Here is a 27,157-nt window from a genome sequence, read left to right on the forward strand (position 1 = left end):
CTTTGTTTGATGGAGCTACATAAATTCTATCAGTTAGGGAAGATGAAATCTCACATATATAGTCATTGTGTGTGCTACGAGATATAAAGGCACAGCTGGGATATGGCGTCACCATGATGGGATTGTATCTATGGGCCACAAGGTGTAGGTCTGGCTTGGGGACACTTCCTCAATCGGCACTGCGCATCAGCAGCCAGGAGTGCTTTTTACCAGCTTGGGATGGCCTGGCAGCTGTGTCCCCAACCACAGAAACCCGACCCAGCCACAGTGACATGTACACCATTTACATCCATGTTAGATTACTGAACGGCACTGTATTCGGGGCCCTTTTGAAGATGTTCAGACATTACCACTGGCATAGAATGTGGCAGCCACAACATTGTGGGGAAATCGCAACTGCTATTGGAAGTGGGAGCAGGAATGCTGGCAGGAGCTCGGCATTCAGATCATAGTACTCCGCTTCTGCATCATTTCACTTACATTGGCCTTAAAAAAAAAAAAAAAAAATCAAATGAACTCCTGAAGACACATGAATTCCAGACAGCATTTGGTACTTTAGAAATTCCTGCAGCAGAATCAGTAGCAGTGGCAGCAGCTGTGTGTGTGTGTGTGTGTGTGTGTGTGTGTGTATCTGCAATTGTATACCAATGGTTTAAAAAAGAAATGCAAGGAACGTTGTGAGGACAAAGTGCCCTGCAATGCGGAGTAAAATGCATACATACATACACCCCAAAAATCTCCAGTCCTGTTTTGAAAACAATGTTACATTCCCTGTACAGGGGAAACACTTTCCCTGCGCCCCCGTCAATATATATATATGCTTTGCTTGACCCTGTTCTCCTCTCGTATCTTTTTTAATGTTTTTGGATAGGTGGTTCCCCTTTATAGCAAAATCCCTGTTTCAAGTACAACCTGGTGGGATCAGAGCTGCTGACAAACCAAGAAATTAGTAGGGAGGGCAGAGAATTTCTCCCCGAATCTTCGGGGGGCTGAGCGCCAACGCATTCGGCCCTCCGAAATTGGCGGTGAAATTCTCCGCCACCCCCCCCACCCCCTGGGATGGGAATTACCTTTGGCGAATGTCCCTCCCGGTAGCGGGTCCCGGCGGAGTTTCGTCGCGGGCGGGGGCGGCGCCCGGTCTCCCGATTGGCTGCCACCACCGCCATTGCAAAAAAAAAAAAAACTAAAGTAAAAAATTACAACAACACACCTATGCATAGGCTACGTAATGATTTACGTAGCCTATCATGGCTAGATTTCCAAAGTCAGCTGTGATAGGCTACGTATAACGTCACGTAGCCTATCACAGGTGACTTTGAAAAAAAAAAAAAGCGCGTACGCAAATGGCGGCGGCCCATGGGCGCCGCCATTTGCGTTCCTTATTTTGGCACGTCTAGTCTACGTAAAGATTTACGTAGACTACGGCAAAAATAAGGGAACGCTATTTGCATTGCCCTTATTTTCGCCGTAGTCTACGTAAATCTTACGGCGGCATGCGTACATGCTTTTTTTTTTTTTCAAAGTCACCCGTGATAGGCTACGTGACGATTTACGTAGCCTATCATGGCTGACTTTGGAAATCTAGCCATGATAGGCTACATACATCGTCATGTAGCCTATCACGGGGTCTTTTTTTTTTTTTTTACTTTTTGTTTCGCGGCCGGGGAGACGGGGCGCTTCTCCCCTGGCCTGAATTTCAGCCGGACGAGGTGAGAAGCCTCCCCCCCTTCACCTGAACTTCATGGGGAAAAGCGAAGCGCCTCCCTCCCACCACGAAGCCAAGCTGCGAAAAGGTAAGTGACTTTCGTACATCCCTAGAAATTAGCGGTGTACGAAAGCCCGATTACCTGGCCCTGCCGGGTTCAGCAGGTGGAAGGAGGTGCTCCGTCCCTCCCCCCGGAATCCTCAATGGGGGGGAGGCACTCTGTGCCTCCCCCCGGAATTCTGCCTGGCTGGCTCCACTCTGGGGCCACGCCGCAGAGCCGCCGGACGGCTCCGGCCACCCATAGCTGTAAATCCGGCTGCTGGGCTGGGCAGCCCTGCAGGGACGCAAATGGCAGCTGTCATAGCCGCCGCCATTTGTGTCCCTGTAGTGAGCCATGATAGGCTACGTAAATACTTACATAACCTATCACTGCAGGGGGGAAAAAACCCCAGCGTATGCAAATGACGGTAGCCGCCGCCCTTTCCGTATGCTGGGGTTTCTCCCCCACACCATGATAGGTTACGTATATACTTATGTAGCCTATCACAGCCTCCACATGGATGCAAATGGTGTCCCTGGGTTAGCCGTGATAGGCTACATAAGTATTTATGTAGCCTATCACGGCTGAAGAAGGAGGAAGCGAATGGCAGCCGCAGGGCGGCCGTCATTCCCAAACCAGCGCGGAAAGAAGCAGGTAAGTGGGGCTTAGTCCCGTGCGCCTTTTGTGGGGGGGCAGGTGCTTCTTTCTGTGACCGTTTTCAGGGGGGCGAATGCACTGGTATTCGGCCTCACTGAGAACTGTTGCGGAATTCTCTGACATCTCTACAAGACAGAGATCTTTCTCTTGTGGTTTACAGCTCGATGAAAATAGCAATCCACTGTGTGGCTGCTGTAAAAAAAGACCAACTCCATGCTGGGCATAATTAGGATAGGAATTGTGAATAAAAGTGTCAATATTGTACTGCCCTTACATAAATCTGTAGTATGACCACAGTTATAATACTGTGTACACTTCTGGTCACCACACCTAAAAAAGGATATTGTAGAGATGGGGAAAAGTGCAGAACAGAGCAACAAAAATGATAAATGGGCTGCGACATCTCCCCTAGGTCTGATCGAGCATGGCTGTTCTTACGTTCTTACAGTCTTATGTTCAAGAACATTCTTATTTTTTCTCCCTAATTAATTAATCCCTGCTGTTCAACTCTGGCCTAAGCACAATAATGGAGCATTTAGGGGAAAAGATATAACACAGTAAACTGGCACTAGATGAAAGGATGCAGAAGATATCCACAGCCACCTCTAGTCCTATTTTGAAAACAATGCACAATTTCTGTACAAGTGAAATGCAGTATTTATATGTGAGGGGTGTGTGTGTGTGTGTGTGTGTGTGTGATTTTCCTAACCCTATTCTCCTTTCATAACTTATCTCACCTTTCTGGATAGGCGGTTCCCCTTTCTGTGTGTAATTCATACTGCCACCCTGGTAACCAGAAGAAAATGAAGGAAGGGGAGAAGTTTTGCTGCTATGATTGTCTTCCATGCCCCAAAGGGAAAATTTCAAATGAGATGGGTAACTTTTGTATTATTCCATTTTTTAAGCCATGCTCTTGTCAGATGACCATTTATGACTAGTAAATTGCCATGGTTTGCATATAACCTGGCTAGCCAGCTTGTGCATTACTTTGTGGAAACAAATGGGGAAAATGAACGAACGAGCCTCATTTCTGTATAGTCATAAGACCTCTTGCCATCTGTGCATAATTACAGTCATACATACACATGCAGATGTACAGCTCTCCTCACATGTCATCTCTTTTTCGGGGCTTGAAATGAGTCATGGTGCATGACGGGGCGGGGGCTTGACCGTTCACCTAGATCGGGAAGAAATTAGTAGTAGAACACAAACCAAGGCTTCAATCAAAATTCAGTTGATATGACTGGAAAATATAGAATGATTGATTTATGTATGACTTTGATTTTTTTTAAAAAAAGGAAGTATCAGTTAAAGAAACTGCAAATATGGTTAACCCTGTTGAGACAGGAGTGGATGCAAATGGAAGGAGAGGTGACAGAGAATGAAATTAATGCTGAAGAGGAGATGAGGAACTCAAACTTCTCATCTGGGGGGAGAGGTTAAGAAGGAGTGTTAAAATTACCTCTTGGGAGTGGACTAATATGAATACAGGTCTGCAACTTCCCTATGGAAGTCAAAGTTAGAATGGCTAGTAGGTTACAAGTGAATTGGCACAGACATGCGATCTCTTTCCATTTTATAGATATGGATGACTGTTTCAAATGCCCAGAATATCATTACCCAAGCAAGAACATTACCCCATAGTCAAAGCCAACAAGCGGGGCATCACCTACATTCTCCTCATCTCCCTCCTGCTCTGCTTCCTCTCTGCTTTGCTGTTCCTTGGGCAACCTAGCAAAGTGATGTGCCTTCTTCAAAAACCAACTTTTGGTGTCATCTTCTCAGTGGCTGTTTCTTGTGTGTTGGCAAAAACCAGTATGGCTTCTCTAGCATTACTAGCCACAAAGTCAGCTTCTAGAATGAAGAAGTGGCTGGGGAAAAGACTGACGTATTCCATTCTCATTTTGTGTTCCCTTAGTCAAGCAGAGGTTTGCATTGTATGGCTGTCAAACTACCCTCCATTCCCAGATTTAGACCTATACTCAGAAAGGGAAGAAATCATTTCCCGATGTAATGAAGGGTCTGTTGCCATGTTTTACTGTGTCCTGAGCTACATGGGCCTCTTAGCACTCACCAGCTTCATGGTGGCATTCCAAGCCCGCAAATTACCTGACCGTTTTAAAGAAAGCAAAGTTCATTACATTTAGTATGTTGGTCATTTGTACTGTGTGGGTCTCCTTTGTTCCAGCCTACCTCAGTTCAAGAGGAAAAGAGATGGTGGCTGTGGAGGTCTTTTGCATCCTGTCATCTAGTGTTGGGTTACTCGGGTGTATCTTTTCTCCTAAATGCTTCATCATTGTGCTGAGGCCAGAGCTGAACAGCAGGGATCAAATCATTAGGAACAAAAGTCAGTCTGTGTTTGAAAATTAGAATGTAAGAACTAGGGATGTACGAAAGTCACTTACCTGGTCTCGCAGCATGCTTCACGGTGGGGGGAAGGCACTTCGCTTCTCCCCCCGAAGTTCAGGCCGGCGGGAGAGGCTTCCCACCTCGCCCAGCCGAAATTCAGGCCGGGGGGGAAGTTTCCCACCTCGCCCGGCCGAAATTCAGGCCGGGGAGAAGCGCCCCGTCTCCCTGGCCGCGAACTTCAAAAAAAAAAAAAAAAAAAAAAAGCCCCGTGATAGGCTACGTAACGATTTACATAGCCTATCATGGCTAGATCTGCAAAGTCAGCCGTGATAGGCTACGTTAATTGTCACATAGCCTATCACGGGTGACTTTGAAAAAAAAAAAAGCACGTACACAAATGGCGGCCCCCATAGGGAGCGGGGGGGGCGGAGAATTTCTCCCCGAACCATCGGAGGACCGAATGCGTTGGCACTCGGCCCCCCAAAGTTTTGGGGAGAAATTCTCCCCCATCCCTAGTAAGAACAGAAGAAGAGCCATGCTGCAGCAGACCAAAGATGCAACTAGTCCAGCATTCTGCTCGCACAGTCGCCAACCAGCTGTTCACCAACAAGCAGGACACAAGTGCAACATCATCACTTTCCCACCCATGGTCCCCAGCTACTGCTGTATTTAAGTATACTGTCACTGATACTGTGGGTAACAGATAGCCATCAGGATTAGTAATAGCCTTCTCATCTAGGGATTTGTCTAACCCTGTTTTAAACCATCGCAACAGGTGGATCTTATGCTGGTGAATTCCATGGTTTAACAATATGCTATATGAAGAATTATTTCCTTTTACCTGTCCAGAATCTGCCACCAACCAGCGTCGTGGTATGACCTGGGTTCCACTGTTAGAAGAGAGGGAGAAAAGCTCTCCCTATCCACATTTTCCACACTATGCATAATTTCGTAAAGATCTATTATGTCTCCCCTTACCCTCTTTTTTCCATAATAACAATCCCTGTTGTTGTAATCTTCCCTCATAGAGGAGGAGATGTCCCAGCCCCTTGATCACTTCCCTTGCCCCTTTCTTCACTTTTCCCAGCTCTATACTATCTACATTGCATTATAAGTGTGATTACGCTACAGAGTTTTGTACAGTATGATATTGGCAGTTTTATTATCTACTCCTTTTGAAGTTATGCCCAGCATGAAGTTTGCCTTTTTTAGAGCAGCCCCACACTGGGTTGACATTTCCATCAAGTTGTCCACCACAGCCCCAAGATGTCTTTCTTGGACGGTCACTGCTTGCTCAGATCCCATCAGGTTTTACTTGCAGTTGGGATCTCACCCCTCCAAGTGCATCACTTTACACTTGCTAACATTGAAGTACATTTGTCATTTGGATGCCCATTCTTGCAGTTGGGAGATATCATTCTGGATGTCTTCACAATCCCTTTTTGTTTTAACCAGCAATAATAAATTGGTGTCACTAGTCAACTCAGCCACTTCATTGCTCACTGATTTATTGAAATCAATTAGTTACACAGGCCAACTTCTCAGACCCGTGGTAAAACATAATGGCCATAACCCTCCATAAATCAGAGAGTGAAGGATTTTTCTTTTGGCTTGTTGCAAAGAACTTTTAAGGGCAGTATTCACTCAGTATCACGTTAGAATCCAAAGTACCACAAGATTAGTGAGACCACTGGATTTCATGATATTGATTCCAAGACAGGCTCCAAGGTTCACATTAAGTCCAATCAGGTTGGCTAACCACAAACACAGACTGAAGGGGGGAGAAGGAGGAACCAAATCTAAGGGAAGCTTGAACTTAACTAACTGTATTTATTGAAACATTCCAAATGTTACATCATTTATCTTTACAAAACTTCCTTAAATACAACTTTCTTCATGTAAACTCCAGGGCAGAATAACTGGAGAGGTGCTGTGTCAGTTATTGCTGCCCAGTGGGGTGAATCCAGGTTTACTCATAATTAAAGTAGACCCATTGACATCAGTGTCGCTTAGGTTACTCACAACTAACATTGTCCAATGATTTAAATAGGTCAGTTCTAAGTATGAGCTAATTTGAATACAACCAGATATTGTTGTTGTTGTTGTTGTTGTTCAGTCGTTCAGTCGTGTCCGACTCTTCGTGACCCCATGGACCATAGCACGCCAGGCCTTCCTGTCCTGAGCTCTCTCCCGGAGCGTGCTCAAGTTCATATTCATTGCATCCGTGATGCTATCTAGCCATCTCATCCTCTGCCGTCCCCTTCTCCTTTTGCCTTCAGTCTTTCCCAGCATCAGGGTCTTTTCCAGGGAGTTTTCTCTTCGCATTAGGTGGCCAAAATATTGGAGCTTCAGCTTCATTATCTGTCCTTCCAATGAGCACTCAGGGTTGATTTCCTTGAGGATGGACTGATTGGACCTCCTTGCAGTCCAGGGGACTCGTAAGAGTCTTCTCCAGCACCACAGTTCGAAAGCATCAATTCTTCGGCGCTCAGCCTTCCTTATAGTCCAGCTCTCACAGCCATACATTACTACTGGGAAAACCATAGCTTTGATTAGACGGACCTTTGTCGGCAAGGTGATGTCTCTGCTTCTTACTATGCTGTCTAGGTTGGCCATAGCTTTCCTCCCAAGGAGCAAGCGTCTTTTAATTTCATGGCTACAGTCACCGTCTGCAGTGATCTTGGAGCCCAAGAAAGTAAAATCTGTCACTGCTTCCATTTCTTCCCCTTCTATATGACAGGAAGTGATAGGGCCAGATGACATGATCTTAGTTTTTTTAATGTTGAGTTTCAAACCAGCTTTTGCACTCTCCTCTTTCACCCTCAACAAGAGGCTCTTGAGATCCTCTTTGCTTTCTGCCATTAGGGTGGTATCGTCTGCATATCGGAGGTTGTTGATAATTCTCCCAGCTATCTTAATTCCGACCTCTGATTCATCCAACCCGGCATTTCTCATGATGTACTCTGCATATAAGTTAAATATGCAGGGTGACAATATGCAGCCTTGTCGTACTCCTTTCCCAATTTTGAACCACTCGGTTGTTCCATGTCTGGTTCTTACTGTTGCTTCTTGACCCTCGTACAGGTTTCTCAGGAGACAGGTAAGGTGGTCTGGTACTCCCATCACTTTCAGAATTTGCCACAGTTTGTTGTGATCCACACAATCAAAGGCTTTAGCGTAGTCAATGAAGCAGAAATAGACGTTTTTCTGGAATTCTCTTGCTTTCTCCATGATGCAGCGAATGTTGGCGATTTGATCTCTAGTTCCTCTGCCTCTTCGAAACCCAGCTTGTACTTCCGGTAGTTCTCGGTTCGCATACTGCTGAAGCCTAGCTTGTAGGATTTTGAGCATCACCTTGCTGGCATGTGAATGAGCGCAATTGTGCGGTAGTTTGAACACTCTTTGGTGTTGCCCTTCTTTGGAATTGGAATGTAAACTGACCTTTTCCAGTCTTGTGGCCACTGTTGAGTGTTCCAGATTTGTTGGCATATTGAATGCAGCACTTTAACAGCATCATCTTTTAGGATTTTAAATAGCTCGGCTGGAATACTGTCATCTCCGCTAGCTTTGTTGTTAGTAATGCTTCCTAAGGCCCACTTGACTTCACTCTCTAGGATGTCCGGCTCAAATTCAGTGACCGCACTATCATGGCTATCAGGGACATTCAGATCTTTCCTGTATAGTTCTTCTGTGTATTCTTGCCACCTCTTCTTAATCTCATCTGCTTCTGTTAGGTCCCTGCCTTCTTTGTCCTTTATCATGCCCATCTTTGCACAAAACGTTCCCTTGAGATCTCAAATTTTCTTGAAGAGATCTCTAGTCTTTCCCATTCTGTTGTTTTCCTCGATTTCTTTGCATTGTTCATTTAAGAAGGCCTTCTTGTCTCTCCTTGCTATTCTCTGGAACTCTGCATTCAGTTGGGTATATCTTCCCCTTTCTCCCTTGCTTTTCGCTTCCCTTTCTTTCGTGAGCTACTTGTAAAGCCTCATGAGACAGCCACTTGGCTTTCTTGCATTTCTTTTTCTTTGGGACGGATTTTGTTGCTGCCTCCTGAACAATGTTACGGACCTCCGTCCATAGTTCCTCAGGCACTCTGTCTATCAGGTCTAATCACTGAAATCTATTCCTCACCTCCACTGTATATTCAGAAGGGATATGACTGAGGTCATACCTGAACGGTTTAGTGGTTTTCCCGACGTTCTTCAATTTAAGCCGAACTTTTGCAAGAAGCAGCTCATGATCTGAGCCACAGTCAGCTCCAGGTCTTGTTTTTACTGACTGTATGGAGCTTCTCCATCTTTGGCTGCAAAGGACATAATCAATCTGATTTCGATATTGACCATCTGGTGACGTCCATGTGTAGAGTCGCCTCTTGTGCTGTTGGAAAAGAGTGTTTGCTATGATCAGCTTGTTCTCGTGGCAAAACTCTATTAGCTTTTGTCCTGCTTCATTTTGTACACCAAGGCCATGCCTGCCTGTTATCCCGGTGATTTCTTGACTTCCTACTTTAGCATTCCAATCCCCTATGATGAAGAGGACATCTTTTTTTGGTGTTAGTTCTAGAAGGTGTTGTAGGTCTTCATAGAACCGATCAACCTCAGCTTCTTCGGCCTCAGTGGTTGGGGCATAGACTTGAATTACTGTGATGTTGAATGGTTTGCCTTGGATTCGTACTGAGATCATTCTGTCATTTTTAAGACTGTACCCCAGTACTGCTTTTCCCACCCTTTTGTTGACTATGAGTGCTACTCCATTTCTTCTAAGGGATTCTTGCCCACAATAGTAGATATGATGGTCACCTGAATTAAATTCGCCCATGTCTGTCCATTTTAGGTCGCTGATTCCCAAGATGTTGATGTTCAATCTTGCCATCTCAAGTTTGACCACCTCCAGCTTACCTTGATTCATTGATCTGACATTCCAGGTTCCTAAACAATATTGTTCTTTACAGCATCGGATTTTCTTTTCACCGCCAGACACATCCACAGCTGAGTGTCCTTTCGGGTTTGGCCCAGCCGATTCACTCTTTCTGGCGCTACTTGGAAATACCCTCTGCTCTTCCCCAGTAGCATACTGGACACCTTCCGACCTGAGGGGCTCATCTTCCGGCGTCATCTCTTTTAGCCTTGTGATACGTTCCATGGGGTTTTCTTGGCAAGAATACTGGAGTGGGTTGCCATTTCCTTCTCCAGTGGACCACATTTTGTCAGAACCCTCTGCCATGACCTGTCCGTCTTGGGTGGCCCTGCACGGCATAGCTTATGGCTTCACTGAGTTACGCAAGCCCCTTCGCCACAACAAGGCAGTGATCCATGAAGGGGACAACCAGATATGCCTGTTATCAAAAGAGATGCTCAAGAACCAAATGCTGAAGAACTAATGATCTCCCCTTGGAATTATTCAAATCAGTATCATTATCTCACATGGACAGAGCTCCAAAGGCAGCAGAAAGGAGTAAACAACAAGTGGTTGAGGTTTTATTCATAACCCCCTGGACGTGGTTATGAATAAAACCTCATATCAAGGAGTTCTGGGAGTAGGGTCAATTGGTAGCCAAGCCCCTGTCCCTTTCATTTCTAACACGCACACGCACTCACCCTTTTTTTCCTTAAGACTCAGACTCAAAATAATGACATCCTCAAGTCATGCATTTGAATCCCTCTTCATGCTGAAAATATGGCTAGTACATTTGACTTGAGATGCATATGGGCAGAGTCAGGCACTATCTGATGGAACCAGTTTAAGTCTGGGAGTTCCTGTGGATGAACACATGAGAGGTTGTGTACAGAGAAGCATGATGTTTTTTCCACTGGTATTCCAACTTCTGCTACCTCTACCTAATGGAGGATAGGTTGACAGCAATGCAGTGCAAATATTCGTTTGAGTAAGGGAACACAAAATGAGAATGGAATATGTCAGTCTTTTCCCCACCCATTTCTTCATTCTCGACCCAGGCTTTGTGGCTAGGAATGCTAGAGTGACAAGACTGTTTTTTGCCAAAACACAAGAAACAGCCACTGAGAAGATGATAGCAAAGGTTGGTTGCTGAAGAAGGCACATCACTTTGCCAGGTTGCCCGAGGAACAGCAAAGCAGAGAGGAAGCAGAGCAGGAGGGAGAGGAGGAGACCTCTCTCCCCAGATGAGACGTTTGAGTTCCTCATCTCCTCTTCAGTATTCATTTCATTCTGTGTTACCTCTCCTTCCATATGAGCAGTTTCTCTAATTGATACTTCCATTTTATATAAATGAATAAATAATTAACTGTCATATCTCAATCATTCCATATCTGGTAGTCATATCAACAGTATTTTGATTGGAGCCTTGGGTTGTGTTCTACGACTAATTTCTCCCCGATCTAGGTGTATAGTGAAACCCCTTCCCCCCATTATGCACCATGACTCCAGTTTCAAGTCCCAAAAAACCAATGACAGTTCAATCACAGGTGTATATCTGCGTGTGTATGTATGCCTGTGATTATGGACAGATGGCAAGAAGTCTTATAACCATACACAAAGGAAGGATTGTTCTTTCACTTTCCCCATTTGTTTCCACAAAATTATGCACAAGCTGGCTAGCCAGGTCATATGCAAACCATGGCAATTTACTACTTCTAAATGATCATCTGACAACAGCATGGCTGAAAAAGCAGAATAACACAAAAGTTACCCATCTCATTGAAATTTTCCCTTGGGGGCATGGAAGACAATCATAGCAGCAAAACTTCTCCCCTTCCTTCTGTTTCTTCTGGGTACCAGGGTGGCAGTATATATTACATACAGAAAGGGGAACCACCTATCCAGAAAGATGAAATAAGTTATGAAAGGAGAATAGGGTTAGGCAAATCACACACACACACACATACTGCCTTTTACTTGTACAGAAATTGTGCATTGTTTTCAAAATAGGACTAGAGATGGCTGGGGATACCTTCTGTAACCTTTCATCAAGTGCAAGGTTACGGGTTTATATCTTTTCCCCTAAATGCTTCATCATTGTGCTGAGGCCAGAGCTAAAAATGGGATTAAATAATTAGGGAGAAAAAATATGATTGTGTTTGAACACAAGATTATAAGAACATAGGAATAGCCATGCTCGGTCAGCCTTGGGGAGATGTCACAGCCCCTTGATCTTTTTTTTTTTTTTTTGCCCCTTGATCTGCACTTTTTCCCATCTCTACAATATCATTTTTTAGGTGTGGTGACCAGGAATGCACACAGTATTCTACGTTTCGTCACACTATACATTTATGCAAGGGCAGTACGATATTGACACCTTTATTCACAATTCCTATCCTAATTATGCCCAGCATGGAGTTGGTCTTTTTGACAGCAGCCACACAGTGGGTTGCTATTTTCATCGAGCTGTCCACCACAAGAGAAAGATCTCTGTCTTGGTTGGTCAGCACTAGCTGTGATCCCACCAGGTTGTACTTGAAACTGGGATTTTGTTGCTATGAAGGGGAACCACCTATCCAGAAACGTTAAATTAGACACGATAGGAGAGTAGGGTCACAGAATCATAGAATAGTAGGGTTGGAAGGGGCCTACAAGGCCATCGAGTCCAACCCCCTGTCCAGCGCAAGAATCCAAGTCAGAGCATCCCTGACAGATGGCTGACCAGCCTCGTCTTGAATGCCTCCAGTGTGGGAGAGCCCACTATCTCCCTGGGTACTTGGTTCCATTGTCGTATTGCTCTAACAGGCAGGAAGTTTTTCCTGATGTTCCACTTCTGTACAAGTGAAAGGCAATATGTGTATGTGAGGGCTGTGTGTGTGTGTGTGTGTGTGTGCGATTTGCATAACCCTATTCTCCTTTCATAACTTATTTCATCTTTCTGTATAGGTGGTTCCCCTTTCTGGCTTCCTGTAACTGGAGCCCATTATTCCATGTCTTGCACTCCAGGATGATAGAGATGAGATCCTGGCCTTACTGTCTGTGACAACCTTTCAAATACTTGAAGAGCGCTATCATATCCCCCCTCAGTCTTCTCTTCTCGAGGCTAAACATGCCCACTTCTTTCAGACTCTCTTCAGAGGGCTTTGTTTCCAGTCCCCTGATCATCTTTGTTGCCCTCCTTTGAACTCTCTCGAGTTTGTCTGCATCCTTCTTCAAGTGTGCTGCCCAGAACTGGACACAGTACTCCAGATGAGGCCTAACCAGTGCTGAGGAGAGGGGAACTAGTACTTCCTGGGATTTGGAAGCTATGCTTCTATTAATGCAGCCCAAAATGGCATTTTCCTTTTTTGCAGCCACATCACATTGTTGGCTCATATTCAGCTTCTGATCGACAACAATTCCAAGATCCTTCTCGCTTGTCGTGTTGTTGAGCCACATATCCCCCATCTTGTCACTGTGCATTTGGTTTCTTTTTCCTAGGTGCAGAAGTTGGCATTTATCCCTATTAAATGTAGGGATGGCGGAGAATTTCTCCCCGAAACATCGGGGGGCCAAGCCCCAACGTGTTCGGACCCCCGAACAAGTTTCGGGGAGAAATCCTCCGCACCCCACCTGCTCCCCGCACGCCCCCCAGGACGGGACTTACCTTCACCGAATGTCCCTCCCGGTGGCGGGTCCGGACGGCGGTTCGGCGGGTGTTTGAGCGAGGCGGGAGCGGCTGCCGGTCTTTTGACCGGCTGCCGCCGCCGCCATTGCAATGAAAGAAAGAAAAAAAAAACGCCCCCTGATAGGCTACGTGACGATTCACGTAGCCTATCATGGCTAGATTTGCAAAGTCAGCCGTGATAGGCTACGTGAATCGTCACGTAGCCTATCACGGGTGACTTTAAAAAAAAAAAAGAGTGTACGGATAATTTTTACTTTCGCGGCCGGGCGAGACGAGGTGCCTCCTCCCCGGCCTGAATTTCGGCCGGGCGAGGCGGGAAGCCTCCCCCCCGGCCTGAATTTTGGCCAGGCGGGAGGCGGGAAGCCTCCCCCCCGGCCTGAACTTCGCGGGGGGAGCAGCGAAGCACTCCTCCCCACCGCGAACAAGCTGCGAGAAAAGGTAAGTGACTTTCGTCCTCCCCTATGGAAAACAGACATTTTAGAAATGGATTAGAATCGGTGTTCACAGTTTGCCATGATAACCATATCTTGGGGCAGAGGGAAATAGGTGCTGTGGCTTAGGTTTCAAAAAAGAGTGTCAAGCAATTGTTTTGTTATTTGGCAGTGTAGGACCTTTGTACCCAGCTACAAATGTGGCACCCCTAAAAAGCTCATAGCCACAATCTGAGTCTTGGCTTCACACAATTTTGTATGCATCCTCATATATAAATGTTGTATATAGGATTTGGCATGTATCAATAATCAGCAAAAAATAGCTATGTAAATGCAGTCCCTGGGGTGCAGACAGTGATATGACAGTGATAAGATATGACTACTACACAGTGTCTATGGGATGTTTCAGTTTCTGGGAAGCAAGTTCTGAGCCAGGGCTCTGAGTTTGGTTCCCAGAAGCCCTGCTCCCTGGTGTCCTTGTGGCCATGCCGTTCATTCCACTTTGGTTGCATCTCTGTGCTCGCAAAGGGAGCACAGAGAGGGTGGAAAGTGATCAGTGCCTCGGGGAGGCAGGGGAGCATACCACAGAATCCTCTTTAAGTGCCTTCTGATGCACCATGCAATCTCCCTCCCCCCCTGCTACAACATGCCCTGCTAGAGGCTCAAATTCACACATCTAGCTGAAAATGCAGGGTGGCCAGAACATGGAGGAGAGGATTCCCTCTGTCCTCCAGCTGCCTGCATTGGATAGGCATCAGCATCTGAATGTGGAGGCTGACCTATATATCCAAAGGACTGCATCCTGAGTATGAAATCATTCCAAAATCCATGATGTGGTGGTTTCAGTTCAGCTGGGAATGTACAGTCGCAGCTAGTACTGATGTGTAACTCCAAGCAACGTCAAGGGGGTTATTTATAAATTCATGGCATTTAGAACACATCCTCCCCCCCCCATCCAAGGAACCCAAGGTGCCTTATTGTTGGTGTTGTTGTTCAGTCGTTCAGTCGTGTCCGACTCTTCGTGACCCCATGGACCATAGCACGCCAGGCCTTCCTGTCCTGCGCTCTCTCCAGGAGTGTGCTCAAGTTCATATTCATTGCATCGGTGATGCTATCTAGCCATCTCATCCTCTGCCGTCCCCTTCTCCTTTTGCCCTCAGTCTTTCCCAGCATCAGGGTCTTTTCCAGAGAGTTTTCTCTTCACATTAGGTGGCCAATAGGGGTGGACGAAAGTCACTTACCTTTTCTCGCAGCTTGTTCGTGGTGGGGGGGAGCGCTTCGCTGCTCCCCCCGCGAAGTTCAGGCCGGGGGGGGGAGGCTTCCTGCCTCGTCCGGCCGAAATTCAGGCCGGGTAGGATGCTTCCCGCCTCGCCCGGCCGCGAACGCGAAAGTAAAAAAAAAAAAAAAACGCCCCCTGATAGGCTACGTGACGATTCACGTAGCCTATCACGGCTAGATCTGCAAAGTCAGCCGTGATAGGCTACGTCAATCGTCATGTAGCCTATCACGGGTGACTTTAAAAAAAAAAAAGCGCGTACGCGAATGGCGGCCCCCATAGGGAGCCGCCATTCGCGTTCCTTATTTAGTCGCTGTAGTCTAAGTAAATGTTTACGTAGACTACGGCGAAAATAAGGGCAACACAAATAGCGTTGCCCTTATTTTAGCCGTAGTCTACGTAAATCTTTACGTAGACTACAGCGACCAAATAAGGAACGGGAATGGCTGCTCCCTATGGGGGCCGCCATTATCCGTACACACTATTTTTTTTTTTTAAAGTCACCCGTGATAGGCTACGTGACGATTGACATAGCCTATCATGGCTGACATTGCAAATCTAGCCGTGATAGGCTACGTGAATCGTCACGTAGCCTATCAGGGGACGTTGTTTTTTTTTTTCTTTTATTGCAATGGCGGCAGCGGCAGCCGGTCGAAATACCGGCTGCCGCTCCCGCCCCGCTCGAACACCCGACAAACTGCCAGCCGGACCTGCCGCCGGGAGGGACATTCAGGGAAGGTAAGTCCCGTCCCGGGGGGGGGGGGTGCGGGGGGGTGCGGAGGATTTCTCCCTGAAACTTGTTCGGGGGGCCGAACACGTTGGCACTCGGCCCCCCGAAGTTTCGGGGAGAAATTCTCCGCCATCCCTAGTGGCCAAAATATTTGAGCTTCAGCTTCAGGATCTGTCCTTCCAATGAGCACTCAGGGTTTATTTCCTTTAGGATTGACTGATTGGACCTCCTTGCAGTCCAGGGGACTCGTAAGAGTCTTCTCCAGCACCACAGTTCGAAAGCATCAATTCTTCGACGCTCAGCCTTCCTTATAGTCCAGCTCTCACAGCCATACATTACTACTGGGAAAACCATAGCTTTGATTAGACAGACCTTTGTCGGCAAGGTGATGTCTCTGCTTCTTACTATGCTGTCTAGGTTTGCCATAGCTTTCCTCCCAAGCAGCAAGCGTCTTTTAATTTCATGGCTACAGTCACCGTCTGCGGTGATCTTGCAGCCCAAGAAAGTAAAATCTGTCACTGCTTCCATTTCTTCCCCCTCCATATGCCAGCAAGTGATCAGACCAGATGCCATGATCTTTGTTTTTTTAATGTTGAGTTTCAAACCAGCTTTTGCACTTTCCTCTTTCACCCTCAACAAGAAGCTCTTTATATGCCTTATATGGTCCTCCAATTCATGGCTTAGTGGTGACTCAAATTTGGGTGTCTCAAACCTAGTTCTAAACTCTAACCACTAGAGCACAATGTTTCTCACACATTTGTCACTCCTATAGTAAGACCTTAAAAAGAGATGATCCATTCTGGAGGTCTTATTCTGGAGGCCCTATAGGAAGACCTTAAAAAGTAGGGATGGGGGAGAATTTCTCCCTGAAACTTCGGGGAGCCGAGTGCCAAAGTGTTCGGCCCCCCGAAGTAGTTTCGGGGAGAAATTCTCCGCCCCCCCCGCACCCCGCACCCCCCCCCCGGGACGGGACTTACCTTTCCCGAATGGCCCTCCCAGCGGCGGGTCCCATTGGCGGTTCGTCAGGTCTTCGAAAGGGGCAGAGGCGGCAGCCGGTCTTTCGACCGGCTGCCGCCGCCGCCATTCCAATAAAAGTAAAAAAGAAAAACATGCCCCCATGATAGGCTACGTGACGATTAACGTAGCCTATCACGGCTAGATTTGCAAAGTCAGCCATGATAGGCTATGTAAATCGTCACGTAGCCTATCACGGGTGACTTTAAAAAAAAAAAAAAAGCGCATACGGCTAATGGCTGCCCCCATAGGGAGCTGCTATTCCCGTTCCTTATTTGGTAGCTGTAGTCTACGTAAAGATTATGTAGACTACGGCAAAAATAAGGGCAACGCTATTTGTGTTGCCCTTATTTTCGCCGTAGTCTACGTAAAGATTTACGTAGACTACAGCAACCAAATAAGGAACGCGAATGGCGGCTCCCTATGGGGGCCGCCATTTGCGTACGTGCTTTTTTTTTTTTTTAAAGTCACCCGTGATAGGCTACATGATGATTAATGTAGCCTATCACAGCTGACTTTGCAGATCTAGCCGTGATAGGCTACGTTAATCACCACGTAGCCTATCACTGGGGCGTGTTTTGTTTTGTTTTTACTTTTTATTTCGCGGCCGGGCGAGGCGAGGCGCCTCCTCTCTGGCCTGAATTTCGGCCGGGCGAGGTGCGAAGCCTCCCCCCCAGCCTGAATTTCGGGGGGAGCAGCGAAGCGCCTCCCCCCCACTGCGAACAAGCTGCGAGACCAGGTAAGTGGCTTTCGTGCACCCCTATTAAAAAGAGATGATCATTGGACCATGTGAGTTGTGAGTAACCTAAGTGACATTGATGCCAATGGGTCTACTTTAAGTTTGTGTATACCTGGATTCAACTCACTGGTTGGCAATCCCTCACATGGCATGTCTCCCGGGACTCTGCCCTGGAGTTTACACCAAAGACCTTGTATTTAAGGAAGTTTTGTAAAGACAAAAGATATAACCATTTGAATGTTTCATTAAATACAGTTAGTTAAGTTCAATTTCTCATTAGATTTGATTCCCCCCCCCTTCAGTCTGTGTTTGTGGTTAGCCAACCTGTTTGGACTCAGTGTGAACCTTGGATCCTGTCTTGGAATCAATATCATGTAATCCAATCATTTGAACAATCTTGTGGGACTTTCGATTCTAAGTTGATACTGAGTGCACACTAGCCTTAGAAGTTCTTCCCTGAACTAAGCAACAAGCCAAAAGAAAAATCTATCCCTCTCTGATTTAAGGAGGCTTATAGCCACTATGTTTTACCTGGGGGTCTTAGAAGTTGATCTGTGTACTAATAGATTACAGTAAATCAGTGAGCAATGAAGTGGCCAAGTTGGCTGATGACACCAAATTATTATTGTTGGTTAAAACAAAAAGGGATTGTCAGGACTTCCAAAATGATCTCTCCCAACTGTGAGGATAGGCATCCAAATGGCAAATGTACTTCAAGATTAGCAAGTGTAAAGTGATGCACTGGGGGGGGGGGATCCCAACTGCAAGTATAACCTGACGGGATCTGAGCTAGCAGTGACCGTCCAAGAAATAGATCTTGGGGTTGTGGTGGACATATTGATGGAAATGTCGACCCAGGGTGGGGCTGATGTAAAAAAGGCAAACGTCATGCTGGGCACAAGTAGAAAAGGAGTAGAGAATAAAACTTCCAAAATCATACTGCCTTTGTACAAATCTATAATGTAACCAGACTTGTAATTCTGTGTACAGTTCTGATCACCATCCTTCAAAAAAGATAGTGTAGAGCTGGGAAAAGTGAAGAAAGGGGCATCTGATGTGATCACGGGGCTGGGGCATCTCCCCTATGAGGGAAGTTTACAACAGCAGGGATTGTTATCTTAGAAAAAAGAGGGTAAGTGGAGACAAAATAGATGTTTACGAAATTATGCATAGTGTGGAAAATATGGATAGGAAGAACATTTCTGCCTCTCTTATAACAGTGGCACCTGGGGTCATGCCATGATACTGGTTGGTGGAAGATTCTGGACAGGTAAAGGGAAATGCTTCTTCATGCAGCACATGGTTAAACTATAGGATTCACCACCTTAAGGTCCACCAATTGGGATGGTTTTAAAAGGGGGTTAGACAAATCCCTAGAGGAGCCTATCCATGGTGACTAATCCTGATGGCTATGTGTTACCCCCAGTATCAGTGGCAGTATACCTAAGTACAACAGTTGCTGGGGATGATGGGTGGGAGAGTGATGCTGCCCCTGTCTCCTGCTTGTTGGACTAGATGGACCTTTGGTCTGCTGCAGCATGGCTCCTTCCATTCTTATGTTCAAATACAGACTGACTGTTGTTCCAAATTCTTTGATCCCTGCTGTTCTGCTCTGGCCTCAGCACAGTGTTGAAGCACTTAGGGGAAAAGATACAACCCAGTAACCCAGCACTAGATGACAGGATACAAAAGATCTCCACAGCCACCGTTTCTTTTCCTCTTGAACTGAGTTAGGCTGGAATAAAGCAGAGTGCAGCAGTGGGGTCACGAAGAGTCGGACATGACTTAATGACTGAACAACAACAGGTGGGAGAGTGGCGTTGCACTCGTGTCCTGATTGATGGTCAACAGATGGTTGGCCACTGTGCGAACAGAATGCTGGTAAAAAAAAAAAAGGTAAAGGTGTCCCCAACCGCTCGTGTCCGACTCTAGGGTGTGGTGCTCATCTCAATTTCTAAGCCAAAGAGTCAGCATTGTCCGAAGACACTTCCATGGTCATCTGGCTGCATGACCATGTGGCCGTGGTCATGTGGCCGGCATGAACACCGAGGTGCACTGAACGCTGTTACCTTTCCTGCCGAAAATGGTACCTATTTATCTACTTGCAATTTCTTGCTTTCGAACTGCTAGATTGGCAGAAGCTGGGACTGAAGACGAGAGCTCACTCCGTCACACGGCACTCGGGTCTCGAACTGCTGTCCTGTCAACCTTCCAGTCTGCAGTTCAGCGTCTTCACTACATATTTGGTATGCTGCAGCATGGCTCTTCTTCTGTTCTTACATTCCAATGTTCGAACACAGACTGACTTTTCTTCCTAATGATTTGATCCCTGCTGTTCAGCTCTGGCCTCAGCACAATGATGAAGCATTTAGGGGAAAAGATACAACCCAGTAACCCAGCACTTGATGACAGGATGCAAAAGATCTCCACAGCCACCATCTCTTTTCCTCTTGAACTGAGGTAGGCTGGAACAAAGGAGACCCACACAGTACAAAAGACCAACATACTAAATGTAATAAACTTGGCTTCATTAAAACTATCGGGTAATTTGCGGGCTAGGAATGCCACCATGAAGCTGGTGAGTGCTAAGAGGCCCATGTAGCTCAGGACACAGTAAAACATGGCAACAGACCCTTCATTACATCGGGAAATGATTGCTTCCGTTTCTGAGTTTAGGTCTAAATCAGGGAATGGAGGGTAGGTTGACAGCCATACAGTGCAAACCCCTGCTTGACTAAGGGAACACAAAATGAGAATGGAATACGTCAGTCTTTTTCCCACCCATTTCTTCATTCTAGACGCTGGCTTTGTGGTTAGGAATGCTAGAGAGACCATACTGGTTTTTGCCAACACACAAGAAACAGCCACTGAGAAGATGACACCAAAAGTTGGTTGCTGAAGAAGGCAAATCACTTTGCCAGGTTGCCCAAGGAACAGCAAAGCAGAGAGGAAGCAGAGCAGGAGGGAGATGAGGAGAATGTAGGTGATGTCCCGGTTGTTGGCTTTGACTATGGGGGTATCTTTGTGCTTAATAAATGTTCCTAACACCAAAGCTGTAATCAAGGACAATGAAACAGCAACAAATGCTAAACTTATTCCTAAAGGTTCTTCATAAGAGAGAAATGTAACAATTTTGTGGATGCATCTATCTCTGTTCTTGCTTGGGAATTGATGTTCTGGGCATTTGAAACAGTCATCCATATCTATAAAATAGAAAAAAGATCACATGTCACTGCCAATTCTACTGTAACCTCCTGGCCATTCTCACTTTGTCTTCCATAGGGAAGTTGCAGACCTGTAGTCATATTAGGAGACTCCCAACAGGTAATTTTAACTCTCCATCTGATCCTCTCCCTCCAGATGAGAGGTTTGAGTTCCTCATCTCCTCTTCAGTATTAATTTCATTCTGTGTTACCTCTCCCTCCATTTGCATCCACTCCTGTCTCAACAGTGTTAACCGTATAAGCAGTTTCTCTGACTGATACTTCCATTTTAAATAAATAAATAAATAAATAAATAAATAAATAAATGTATAAATCAATCATTCTATATTTGGTAGTCATATCAATTCTCTTTTGATTGAAGCAGCCTTGGATTGTGTACCACCAGTAATTTCTCCCCGATCTCGGTGTATGGTCAAACACCCTCCCCCCATCATGTATCATGACTCCAGTTTCAAGCCCCCAAAAACAGATGACAGTTCTGGAGTCTGGACAGATGTACATCTGCATGTGTATGTATGCCTGATAATTATGGACAGATGGCAAGAGGTCTTATAAATGTACACAAACAAATTAATGAATGAAGCTCGTTTATTCATTTTCCCCATTTGTTTACACAATGTTATGTACAACCTGTCTAGCCAGATTATATGAAAACCATGGCAATTTACTAGCCATAAATGGTCTTCTTATAACAGCATCCCTGAGAAAATGGAATAATACAAATGTTACCCATCTCATTTGAAATTTTCCCTTTGGGGCATGGAGGACAATCATAGCAGCAAAACTTCTCCCCTTCCTTCATCTTCTTCTGGTTACCAGGGCGGCAGTATGTATTACACACAGAAAGTGGAACCACCTATGCAGACAGGTGAAATAAGTTATGAAAGGAGAATAGGGTTAGGCAAATCACACACACACACACACACACACACACACACACCTCACATATACATACTTCCTTTCACTTGCACAGAAATTGTGCATAGTTTTCAAAATAGGACTAGAGGTGGCTGTGGATATCTTCTGCATCCTGTCATCTAGTGCCGGGTTACTGGGTTATTTCTTTTCCCTTAAATGTTTCATCATTGTGCTTAGACCAGAGCTGAAGAGTAGGGATTAATTAATTCAGGAGAAAAAATAAGAATGTTCTTGAACATAAGAGTATAAGAGGAGCTATTCTGGATCAGATCTAGGGGAGATGTTGCAGCCCCTGGATCATTTCCATTGTTCTTTTCTGCACATTTTCCCATCTCTACAATATCCTTTTTTAGTTGTGGTGACCAGAAGTGTACACAGTATTCTAAGTGTGGTTACACTATAGATTTATATAAGGGCAGTATGATATTCAAACTTTAATTCACAATTCCTATCCTAATTATGCCCAGCATGGAGTTGGTCTTTTTTACAGTGGCCAAACCCTGGCTTATTGGTATTTTCATCGAGCTGTCCACCACAAGAGAAAGATCTCTGTCTTGGTTGGTCAGCACTAGCTGTGATCCCACTAGGTTGTACTTGAAACTGGGATTTTTGTCGTTGTTGTTGCTATAAAGGGGAACCACCTATCCAGAAACATTAAATAAAACACAATAGGAGAGAAGAGTCCAGCAAAGCATATACACACACACACACACACACACGCGCACACACACACACACACACACATATATATATATACATATACATATACATATACATATACATATATACACATACATACATACATACACGGGGGGAGGGGGGGAGAGAGACTGTTTTTCTCCTGTACAGAATATGTAACACTGTTTTCAAAATTGGACTGGACATTTTGAGGGTGTATGTATGTATTTTACTCCATGTTGTGGGCACTTTGTCCTCACCAGGTTCCTTGCACTTCTTTCTTGAACCATCAGTCTAGAATTGCAGATACGAGCACACACACACACACACAAACACTCTGGCTGCCACATTCTATACCATTTGCAATATGTGAACATCTTCAAAAGGGCCCCCAAAACAGTGCATTACAGTAATCTAGCACACATGTAACCAAGGTATGTGTCACTGTGGCTAGGTCGGGTTTCTCTGCTTGGGGCCACAGCTGCCAGACCATCCTGAGTGGGGAAAAAGCACTCTGAGCACCTGACGCGCAGTGCTGAGTGGGGGTGTCCCCAAGCCAGATCTACACCTCGTCGCCCATCGATACGATCCCATCATGGTGACGCCATATCCTACCTGTGCGTATATATCTCGTAGCCACACAATGGCATCTGTTGCTGTATTTTGAATAATACAGAATAAAAAAGGTCATAACACTGGAAAGTGGCATATGGAATGTGGGATGTGCCCCAACAGTCAGTTATCAGTGCACTTCACTGCCGACAAAAAGCACCCGTGCAGAATCGGCCTAGGACTGCATACATGGCTCCTCCAGAGGAGTGTGAGCCCAAAATAAGCCTCTATCTCGATTAGCCGACCTCAGCATAGCATCTCGCTTTTGATAGTGCCGAGCGCTGGCAGCACAGGGGCCAGATCGAAGGGCACTAGACCAGGTCCCGCAGTCGGAAGGGAGTTGCTGCAACCCATTTTCTCTTTTTAATTTGATTCTACACAGAGGTGACATTTAATTCAAATTTGGAAAGACAACTTATGCTGTGAAATGGACTGAGGCCCATTGTCTCACTTTACGAAAGGATCTCTAGATCCGGGGGGGGGTGGCTTCGCTTCCAGGATCACCAAACAACCTGTGTGAAAGGTTTCCAGACAAAGAAGAAAAGGTACCTCTTTGCTCCCTGCCGGATGCCAGATAACTAAGCGATGGGGGATGGGGAGGAACCAGAGTCCTGGGGGAAGCGAGAAAGCAGGCAGAAAAACAGACAGGGTGTTGTGGTGGCACCTTTTAGGGCACCTTCCCAAGGCCTCCAAAAACCTGGAAGCCCCACTGGTCATAGGTAGCACAGACCTTATTTTGGAGTCTGAAAGGTCGTCATGGAGCCATGGTAGTCAGGAAAAGAAAGGTCAGGCATTCAAATGACCCATTACAAATGGAAAAACGCCCCAAGAATTGTCCAAAACATGCACCTGGTTGAAACCATTGTGCCACACAATCATCTCTTCATTAAGAATGAGTTCCTTTCCTTCAGGAGCGTTGGGATCCACCCTGCCAACTTTCACTTTCTTGAAGGATTTGTTTGGAAATGTGACCAGATTGGTGATGTCAAATCCACCTTCTATTTCCCTTCTCTCATTGAAGCACACAGTTTCTCCAGCGGAGTTGTTAAAGGAAATGGCTTGAAGAAAGGGGTGAAGCTAACAGAAAAAGAAGCAAACACAGCTTGAAGAGAGCAAAAGAATGGGGGATGACTATATATGCGTGATTTCATCTTCCCTAACTGATAGAATGTATGTACCTCCATCAAACAAAGAGCCAGGATGAACATGGGAATTCGGAATTATTTTCAGGCTCTAGTTATTGATAGAAATGTAAACCCACAGATCAATGTCTATAACAAAGATTTATTACTTAACTGCACCAATTATTTGTGCAGAATAAAAGGTGGGTGTAGTCTCCCTTTGAACTAATTTGTTCACGGAAGGAAGGAAGGAAGGAAGGAAGGAAGGAAGGAAGGAAGGAAAGAGATTTCAGTGCTGAGACATTACCTGCCAAGGGTCCGTATCTTGAGCATCAATTGTTTTACTCCCCATCCTTGCTTTGCGGTTGGATCTGGAGGAGAACATGGCATGCAAAGCATAAGCCACAACATACACAGCATTATAGATGTTGTAGCTGTGGCCAGCCATTAGCATCTCAAACTGAGGTGCAGGAAGGGTTTCCAGCGTCTCCTCCAGAGTACACATCCCATCAATATTTTCCAGCCCTCCTGGATCAGGAAATGAACAGTCAAAAGCTTGCTCCCAGAAGACCCTGAGAAAGCCATCCCCCTGCGTCCAGTAAGGCCTTATCATTTGGAGGAAGTGTCTGAAACTTAGAAGGTCGACTGAGTGAATTGCAAAAGAAATGGCACCTTGGAACATCTCAAGATCCCAAGATCTCTGAGTGCCCAATAACGTGAAATCCATTTGGGTTGTCGTAATCCACATCTTTCTAAATAAGGACTTCTCCTTATTTTCAGGATCCGTTAGCAACATTAGAGTTCTCAGCCATGAAATGGTCAATGGTTCTCCATACACGATAAATGTATTGACTTTAGTATATGTGAATGTCAGGGATATTTTTGATAGTGTATCATAGAGTTCAAGCAATTTATCAAGACGGACTATTTGTGGGATTGTTTGTGTGAAGGCTGAACAGATTCCATTCTGGGTAAGCAGTGGCTCCAGAGCCTGCAAGAAATGTTCTCCACTGTTATTATCAATCGCAAGGATCCCAACCCATGTCCATTCAAAATACTGAAGTAACTGGATAATCCCCATGTACTGAATGGCTTCATTTGGGGCCATGTGGTAAATGGAATTCATCTTTTTCATGTCTCTCTCCTCTGGAGTGATTGAGCCATATGTGAGCTAAATTGAAAACAAACTTTTTAGAAATGGATTAGAATCAGTGTTCACAGTTTGCCACAATAACCATATCTTGGGTCAAGGGGAATTAGGTGCTATGGCTTAGGCTTTAAAAAAGTGTATTGAGCCATTGTTTTGAAATTTGGCACTGTAGGACTTTTGTCCCCAGCTACAAATGTTGCACCCCTAAAAAGCTCATAGCCACAATTTGAGACTTTGCGCAATTTTGTATGCATCGCCATATATAAATGTCAAATGTAGGAGTTGGAATTTATATAGAATCAGCAAAAAATAGGTCTGTAAATGTAGTCCTTGGAGTGACAAGAAATATGACAACTAGACAGTGTCTAGAGGGCAATGGGACTTTTCAGTTTCTGGGAAGCAAGTTCTGAGCCAGGGCTCTGAGCTTGGTTCCCAGAAGCCATGTTCCCCCACCGCCTCGTAGGGTTCCGCTTCGGCTGCATCAGCTGCATGGTATGAATCCCCTGACATACAGAGGAATTGTACCGGAATACATGAGCGCACATGTCCACTGGAATTTCTCAAGGTATACAAGTAGAATACAAGTTCTGGGATGTGTTGGTTGCTTCCTCCAGACATACCCCTCCCTCCATTTGAAGCATGAAATCACTCACAGAGAGACAAAAGAAGAGTGCAAGGTTATTACTCCCCTTACCTGTGGAATCTTGTAGAAACCTAAAATATCTGCCATATGAGAAGATGTATCAGAGACAAGTCCCCCAATGATGGCTATGAGTTTTTTATTGGTGCCACATTTGTAGTTGGGGACAAATCTACCTGCTTTGAAAAGCAGGTCCAGAGTCGTGCGATAGGTCATCCTTAAATCGTAGTAGCTGTCATAGATGTGGAACCCCAAAGTGACATTCAGCAAGATCTGGGAATTGGCATTAATCTCATTCACAGCAAATGCCAAGGCCAGGATTTGTTGGTAGAATTTTGTGACCACACTGCAAACAGAGGTAGTTTACTATTTCGAGAGTAAAGTTTACTTTGGGCACATTTATTATAGAACAATAAATAATAAATTCTAAAAATAGAAATAGGTTATTTCTGTCTCTACCTGACTCAGATTGCAAGAGTCTTCTTTTATTTCTTACTGATTTTTCCATGCTGATAAACAGTTCCCCCTTTCGCTGAAATAATGTTTAAGGTAAATTCAAATACTCACATTTGGGCTCTGCATAGTGCTTTCCCTTGTCTACTCTTCCAGGCAAGCACACGCACACGCACACAAACTGATGCAGTGAAGGACTGAGGCGCAAAGAGGGAGAAAGACTGCCTTATGTATTAAGCTAAATGCACTTTGAGTTCCCCTCGCTTGCACGTAAGCATGAGGCATGAATTTATTTGGCTCACAATTTAATGCAAACCTTCCTAATTCTATAGTTTCAAACCAATCCAAAAACCATAAGTCAGTTATCCTCTCAAATTTGCCGTTCTCTGGATTTTGCATTGAAATTGTTCAAACAAAAAATGCATACAATCCTGTGTCTATTAATGGGCACACAAGAAAGAAAGACTGCCAGGCATCCTGATCCCAATTTGTTTAGAGCTTTGTATGATAATAACATAACCTTTGGGGTGACTCGATAGGTAATTGGCAGCCAGTGCAGTTCTTTCAACACAGCTCTTATGTGGGCATAGCCAGGTGTCCCAGTCAGCACCCCAGCTGCTGCATGGACGAAATCCTTACACTGGAATCTCAAACAGCTTCTGAGAAGGATGCTCCTCAAAAAATATTTCATCAAAGCCACAAGTGATCTGTGAAGCCATGCCACCAATGAGAAAGCCACCTGGTTGGTACCACTCATGTGGAATAGTGAAGGGAGCATTGGTGGGACATTTTGTGGTATCTGTTTTGTGCCCCATGGAAAGTAGCAGAAGCTGGAACACCAGTAGCAACAACGTCAT

The 27,157-nt window shown here is 45.3% G+C and overlaps 1 protein-coding gene across 1 annotated transcript; it reads right to left on the bottom strand.

Moving 5' to 3' along the window:
* Positions 1-3,507: 3,507 nt before the first annotated feature.
* LOC146342972 (vomeronasal type-2 receptor 26-like) lies at positions 3,508-27,157 on the bottom strand. The gene is made up of 9 exons (XM_084808108.1): positions 26,940-27,157; positions 26,024-26,193; positions 24,365-24,585; positions 23,786-24,013; positions 21,458-21,584; positions 19,785-20,707; positions 5,593-5,641; positions 4,168-4,256; positions 3,508-3,579 (listed from the first exon to the last, which is right to left on the bottom strand). Exons 1-9 carry the CDS (start codon positions 27,155-27,157, stop codon positions 3,508-3,510), a joined length of 2,097 nt encoding a protein of 698 aa, XP_084664234.1.

Source organism: Heloderma suspectum, chromosome 6 (assembly GCF_057233095.1).
Source record: "Heloderma suspectum isolate Gila_16-S chromosome 6, 16-S_ref, whole genome shotgun sequence".
Classification (NCBI taxonomy): Eukaryota; Metazoa; Chordata; class Lepidosauria; order Squamata; family Helodermatidae; genus Heloderma; species Heloderma suspectum.

Bases quoted from the DNA above. Each gene is read 5' to 3' on its own strand.
- LOC146342972 (XM_084808108.1), bottom strand. From the start codon at position 27,157: ATGACGTTGTTGCTACTGGTGTTCCAGCTTCTGCTACTTTCCATGGGG. The intron at 24,586-26,023 runs GTAGATTTGTCC...TTCCTGATCCAG, and splicing joins GGACCTGCTTTTCAAAGCAG to GAGGGCTGGAAAATATTGAT. The intron at 3,580-4,167 runs GTTGGTTTTTGA...TTCCCGATCTAG, and splicing joins CTGAGAAGATGACACCAAAA to GTGAACGGTCAAGCCCCCGC.